General features: G+C 23.6%; 1 protein-coding gene across 2 annotated transcripts in view; it reads left to right on the top strand.

The window, feature by feature from the left end:
* The window catches only part of LOC117172369 (cytoplasmic FMR1-interacting protein), a 39,225-nt gene that overhangs the window by 24,685 nt on the left and 6,905 nt on the right, over positions 1 to 7,635 (top strand). For both annotated transcript variants that reach the window (XM_033360225.1, XM_033360224.1), the window contains one exon: positions 4,758 to 5,287. In XM_033360225.1, the coding sequence (XP_033216116.1) occupies positions 4,758 to 5,287 (530 nt within the window). The remainder of the gene's footprint in view (positions 1 to 4,757; positions 5,288 to 7,635) is intronic.

The raw sequence follows: 7,635 nt of genomic DNA, 5'->3' as shown, positions 1-7,635 counted from the left end.
TTACCGCGATTTCGCTGGAAGCGGGTGCAATTTTTCAGATTAGCATCCGCTCCCGGCGAAATCCTGCGGTTGTCCTTATGACAAATTTTTAATTATATATAAAGAGAGAGAGAGAGAGAACAAAAACAGACTCTGTGTGCACGATTATTAAAATTAATGTTAATACAAATTGTTTATATCTATTTGTTTGTTTGTATCTATGATCTAAAACAATATACAAGAAAATTCAGGGTAATCTTCAGAATTATTAGATAATATTTTTATACAGTATTGTATAGACAGTCGAACGTAACCCAAAGTTTATAAAAATGCCTACATGTCCTATTATTGTTCAAATATTATAATTATTCTTTAAAGTTAATTATTGTTTTTATTAAAAAATAGCAATTTTAAATGAAAAACACTAAAAGAACGTAAGAAAAAATTGTTTAAAATTGTAAATCTTCTTTTAAACCTGATTTTTTTTGTTTAGCAAGGACATAAATCAGAGTTAGAATTTTTTTCATAAATCTCATAATTTCCCTGCTGATAGTCATTCCATTGGATGATTATTCATTTGCAAAAACATTATTTGCTAAAGGCTACCCTATTTCTCAAAATTTGACGTTTTAAAATTTTGTTATTGGATTGAAATGATTATTTATTAAATTCTCATGTAAAATTACGTAAATATTACGTTTTTAACACTTGGTTTTCATCCAAAACTTGCTTTTTTCTTGAGTTTTCCATAGTTTATAATGAAATTTTTAATAAATTATATATATATCCAATAAGTTATATTTGCAACAGTTAGAAATTTAATTATAAATTTTATCCTGTTTTCAATTGTTTTCAATTTTTACCCCCTGAAAATTCAATTTTCAATTTTTTTTAATTGTTCGACGAAATACACTAGCATAATCCAAAATTGTTAAAACTTTCTAAATCTTGTTAAAATTATAATGACTTTTGTTAACAAATCATGCATTTTCTTTGAAATATAAAGATTTTTAAAATAAAAAAGTCAATTTTCGACGAAAAACAATAACAGAATCCGAAATTGTTAGAGTGGGTAAATTTTATTACTGTAAACAAGAATCATTAAATTTAAATCCAATTATTATTGTTTAAAAATATCAATTTGAGCTGAAACACGCCAACGCAACCTGAAGTTGTTAAAAAGTGGTAAATATTCTTTAAAATCTCTTTTTTTTAAATACGAATAATTTTTTATGGAACGCAATAACATAACTTATAACATGCATTGTTCCGAATTGTTGATATTCTTTTAAATGTTATTAGTTTTGTTCCAAATAACCGATTTTATGCATTTTGTGTGAAAAACTTTGACATAACCTTAAACTGTTCTAAAATTGCAAATCTTCTTTGAAATATATAGTATATATTGAAAACCGCTAGATTAACCTACACCATTACAAAAGAATTAAACCTCTTCTTGGAATAGTTTTTTTTTTACTAAAAATGCCGATTTCTGGTGTAAAACGCAATTATAACACAAACTTTGTTCAAAAATTGTCAATCAAATTTTTGTTCAATCGAAAATACAAATTTTCGACGAAAAACACTAGCATAATCCAAAATTCTTTAAGGATTCTAAATCTTGTTCAAATTATAATTACATTTTTTGAAAATATCAACTTTCGATGTAATATTTTTAATTTTTCAAGATTTACAAATTTCTTAGGTAAACTGAATTTTCTCATGGTGTCAAGAGAATAAAAAAAAGTTCTTAAAATTCATGGAAAATTTTTTAAAGACTGGTTTTAAAGGGATTTCAAGAGAAAATTGGAAAAAGATCACAAAACATTTTGAATTACTTACCAAAATGTTTAAAAAGTGTGTAACAGATTTTTAAAGGAAACTTGCAAATTGCGATTATACATAATTTTAGAAAAAAGTTTAGTTAGTTTGAGAGATATTCAGAAGTTTTGGAACGATTCAAAAATAATTGAAACTTGTAAAGATTTTTAAAGAAATTTGTAAAGTTTCACGAAAATAAAAGACATTTTTTCAGGTTCCTAGAAAAAATTGAAATAATTTTTTATTTCGAAAAATTAATTTTAAGGGTTTATTCAAAAAGATGTTTAAAATTGCCAAAAAGAATCTCACAGATTTTAAGGCAATTTTTAAAGTTGTACAGAATAAAGAAAAAATTCTGGAAAAATTTAAATAATTTTTAGGTATTAGTAGGTTGAGAAGGTCGGAAAAAATAAAAACAAATAATTTTCCTTATATTCGTGTGAAAGTTTTAAATAATTTTGTATTTTAAAATATAAATTTTAAGAGAAAAATAAAAAAAGATTTTTAAACATATCTAACAATTTCCTGAATTTTAGAAAAAAAGTTTACAAGATTTTAAAGAAAAATTTTATAATTTCACAAGATTAAAAAATAAAAAAAAATAAAATTAGAGTAAAGTCAAGAAATATTTAGCAGAATTGAAGATATTCAAAATGAATTTTAAACTGTATTTTCGAAATTTATTTTTTTTAAATGAACAAACTTAACTTTAGGAGCTGTAAATTATTTCGAAAGTTTTAAAGAGAATAAAAAAATTCTGGGAAATTTCAAAAGATTTTAAGGTTATTTAAAAAAACTTTCAAATGATATTTAGAAATTTTAAGAAAGAATCTAGATTTTTTTCTTACACGTCTGAAATATTAAAAACAAATTTTTTAAAATTATTTCAAGAATTTTACCACAATTATATTCATATAAATTTAAACACAAACTGATAATACTTATTTACTTGTTCTCAATTCTCAGAATTTAATTTCAACTTGGATTTATTATAAAACTTCGAAAAATAATTTTTAATTAATTTGAGTGTTGCCAAAGATAAAAAATATTTGTAAATCGTATCTCTTTAAGAGTGACTATACAAATTTTAAAATATTTTAGCTTTATTACTAAATCTATATGATTTAAAAAATATTCCATTTAAGAATTCGTTATTTAATTGCAATAGGAACCAATTTACATATTTCAACCTGAAATTGAACTTCTGTAACTACCTATTTGAAACTTTGTAAACTATTTTTAATGTTTAAATAATTTTAATTTAATAGATTCATAATTATACGCTTTTATTACATTTCAAAATCTATTCAAATATTGTTTCAGTCTAAAATATACCATTGTTAACCCATTCGATTTGAACATTTTAAATCTAATTAATAAAAATAACAATTTTGTAATATTTAGCAATGTTTGACTGGCTATTTAAAATAAACAATTACAAATCAAACATTTAAACTGAACAATTTGAAACTGAATTTTTTGAAACAGGAAGCTTTGAATTGTTAAATTTTCAGAGAAATGAATTAATACTTTGAACGTTACAATTTTAATTTTTTTTTAAGTGAAATTGGTGGATTTTGATACTTGAAAAGCTTAAACATTTTTTAAATAAAATATGGCTTTTAAAGATTTAAAAAAATATTTGAAGCTCTGTAAATATTTGAATGTTCTTAAGATAATAAATAAATTTTCTTAAGATTTCTAGGAAAATTGAAAGTAATTTTTTTATTTTGTAAATTAATTTGAGGAGAACATTTCAAAAGATTTCCAAAATTTTCAAAAAACAATATGGAAGATCTTAAGGCAATTCGAAATTTTTTACAGTATTCATTAAAAGGTTTAGGAAAATTTTCAAAAATAATAAAAAATTTTAAAACATTCCAGAAAAGGTTTAAACAAGATGTAGCTTTTTGAAGATTTTGGAATAAACTGTCGAAACTTTTTAAGGATTTTTAAAGCTTATAAGATACTTGAGAAGATTTTAAAAAATTGTAAACAAAATGTCGATTTTTGAAGATTTTGAACCAAAAATTTAGAAAAATTTTGAGCATTTTGAAAGATTTCAAGGAAATACAAAAATTTTATTAGGATTCCTAAGAAAATTGAAAATTATTTTTTATTTTGAAAAATTAATTTGAAGATAATATTTCAAAAGACTTCCAAAATGATCAAAAAATAATCTGGAAGATTTTAAGGCAATTCTTTGAATTTTTCAAGCTTTATTAAATGTTTGAGGAAAAATTTGAATAATTTTAAAAGATATTTGAAAGCTTTAAAAAAATTTCAAAAATAATTCTAAATTTGAAAATATCCCAAACAATGACAAACAAAATGTAAATTCTTAAAGATTTTGAAATAAAGTTTTGATGTTTTTTAAGGATTTTGAAAGATTTTAAGATAATAAACAAATTTTCTTAAGATTCCTGGGAACATTTAAAAAGATTTAAAAACAAATTTTGATGTATAACAATTGAACAATCATTTATTTATAACGAGTTAAAATTAAAATAATTTGACTTCTAATCTAAAAAGTGTTCATTTTAAAAGAAAATTGTAATATTCCTATTTTGATTGTTTCTATCATAAAGTTCCTTTAAATTAATATTTGAACTGTACAGTTTATAAAAAGTAAAAATTTTTTTTTTGCACCTCAAAGGCATTTAATTATAATTGTGCAATTGAAAAGTGTTAAAATGCTTCCATTTTATACCTATAAATTATTGAACGTTTAAATAAAACCAAAAATTTTTAAGCTGTAATTTCAAAAGTTTAAAATTAGACTAAGTGTTTTAATTTGAAATTCAGTTTTTATAACTTCAAATGAACAAAATTTGTAGCTTCAAGAGTTTGAATCTTTAAATATGTTTCCTCGATTAAAACGGCCATCCTGATTTTGAAATCAATTGTGTTTATAAAGGTCCTTGGATCGTATTCTAATTTCCAAATTGATTTCCAAGGTTCGTGAAGTGCCACGGGATCCAATTCGTCCAACCAGTTCACAGAGACAAACCGCCTCAAATGTCTCATCATTATCTCTGGGGAAGCAAGCAGTTAAATCTCGCCTACACGACCCAATTCGGTCAATATTCCGGATTTGTTGGTCCTTATCATTTTCGGACGATGTGCAAACTCCTTGGATATCAGGGAATCGCAGTAGTCATGGAGGAACTACTGAAAATTGTAAAATCCCTGATTCAGGGAAGTCTTCTTCAATTTACGAAAACCCTGATGGAAGCTATGCCGAAAGTCTGCAAACTTCCACGTTACGACTACGGATCTCCTGGTGTTCTGGGATATTATCACGCTCAATTAAACGATATCGTCCAATATCCGGACGCAAAAACGGAGCTCTTTCACAATTTCCGGGAGTTTGGTAACACGATTTTGTTCTGTCTTTTGATGGAACAGGCTCTGTCGCAAGAAGAGGTTTGCGATTTGCTGCACGCTGCACCTTTTCAAAATATTCTACCGAGACCTTATTGCAAAGGTGAGGAAGAGAAAATTTTTTTAACGGCAGATTCTTGTGGAGTAGCTGTTTTTAATGAAAGACAAAATATCCTTTGAAAAATTATATATAATTCGAATATTTTTCATTCAAAAATTCAATAATTTACACTTTAAAAAATTTACACAAATTTTACAACAATTTTACATTAAATGCCGTTAAACTGCAAACTGTTTCAATTTAAAACTTTTATGAATTGAAAGTTTGAAACAAAATGAATCAATCTTTTTTTTTTAATTAAAAATTTGAATTAAACATTTAATTATTCACGTTTCAATGCTTTTGATTTAAAATGATGTAAATACAAATTTGGAACATATATTTTAATTCTTAAGGCTCTCTAGCTTCTAATTATGAATTGTTTAATTTTAAACAATATAAAATTTAAATTTACCTGAAAATTTAACTGTTCCATTTTTAGTTGAATATTTATATTTTTTAGTTGAAATTGCTATAGTTCGTTTAAAAATTAATTTGTTTATGTTAAGGATTGAACTCTTTTTTTAAATTACTCGATTTGGTAGAATTCAACTGATTTTTCTTTTAAATTAAAATCCTGTATTATTGAAAATTTAAATAGTTAGTTGAAAGTTAAATTTCCTTGTCCCTGGTTTAAAAATTAATTTTCCTGCTTGAATATTCATCATTTTAGTTAAAAATGTATCTCTTCGGTTGAAAATCATTTTTGATTTAAACTAATCTGTTAAAAATGCATTTCCTTTGTTAAAGATTGATCACTTTAGATGAAAATTAATCTTTTTTGTTGAAAATTAAACCGTTCTGTTGCAAATTCGTATTACTTTTTTAGTTCAAAATTAATTGTTTAATCTCAACATTTATTTATTCCATTTTTGGCTCAGAATTAATATTTTTGATTTTGAAATTAAACTATTTGGTTGAAAATAATTTTTCTCTTGGTTTGCAATGCCTTTTCGAACTGAAAATGTAGCTTTTCCATTTTTCGTTGAAACTTTGTCTTTTTTGGTGTGAAAATTCATCTTTTTTGGTTGATAATTGAACTACTTTGTTAAAAATTCATTTTTCTGCATTAATATTCATAATTTTAGCAAAAAAAATCATCTGTTTTTTTGAAAATTTAACTATTTTGTTGAAAATTCGGTTTTTTTGTTCAAAATTAATTTTTTTTATCTCAAAATTTGAGGATTCCATGTTTGGCTAAGATCTGATCTTTTTAGTTAGAAATTGAACTGTTTGGTTAGAAATTAATTTTTTTCTGGGTTATAAATTAATTTTTTATCTGAAAATGTACCTAACTATTCCATTTTTTGTTGAAAATTTCTCTTTTTTGTTTGAATTTCAACTATTTGGTTGAAAATTTGATTTTAGGGTTTGAAAATTCATTTTTTTTTAGTTTGTTCAAAATTAATATTCTTTAAATCAAAATTTTTCAATTCCACGTTTGGCCTAAAAGTGATATTTTTTGGTTTAATTTAAATTTGTTGAAAATTAATTTATTTTCTTAAAAATTATTGTGCTCTGGATTAACATTTTTTTTTTTTAATGGCAAACATACCTAGATATTCCATTTTTTTTAGAAAATTGATATTTTTTGTTGATAGTTGAACTACTTTGTTAAAAATTCATTTTCCTAGTTGACAATTCATCATTGTAGTTGAAAATTCATCTCTCTTGTTTAAAATTTAACTATTGTGATCCAAATGAGTTTTTTCTGTAAAATAATTTTTTTAACGGTAAATGTAATCCTCGCTTAAAAATAAATTTTTGTTTATTTTGAGGATCCAACTATTTCGTTAAAATTCGTCGTTTTAATAAAATTGTACTGTTTTTTATTTTAAATTAAAACTTTTTTTTGTGGACAATTCAACTACTAACTTAGTTGAAACTTAAGTTATACTCTGTTTAAAATTCATTATGTTGGTTGAAGATTCATCACTTCAGTTGAAAACTTATCTGTTTGGTTGGAAACTTAATTATTTTGTTAAAAAATCGTTTTTTTCTTTTTCAACATTTTTTTAAACTTAAAATTGAACTATTCTATTTTTGGTTAAAAATTTATAATTTTTAGTAGAAAATTCAAGTATTTGGTTAAAAATTCATGTATTAGGTTGAAAATTGGCCTCTTAGTTTGAAAGTTCAAACATCAACTGTTACATTTTTGAATTAGAATTGATCTGTTTTGGTTGAAAAATCAACTACTTGGTTTACAGTTGAACCTTTTTTTTATAAATCTTTTTTTTTTTATTGAAGATACATATCTGGTTAAAAAATGCAATTATTATAACTATTCAATTTTTAGTGTTGAAATGTTTTAATTGCTTAATTTTGAACAGATTTAGAACCATCTTGTG

The sequence above is a fragment of the Belonocnema kinseyi genome, chromosome 5, assembly GCF_010883055.1.
Source record: "Belonocnema kinseyi isolate 2016_QV_RU_SX_M_011 chromosome 5, B_treatae_v1, whole genome shotgun sequence".
Lineage (NCBI taxonomy): Eukaryota > Metazoa > Arthropoda > Insecta > Hymenoptera > Cynipidae > Belonocnema > Belonocnema kinseyi.
The sequence above is the reverse complement of the archived record's forward strand: the minus strand, read 5'-3'. Positions and strand labels throughout refer to the sequence as shown.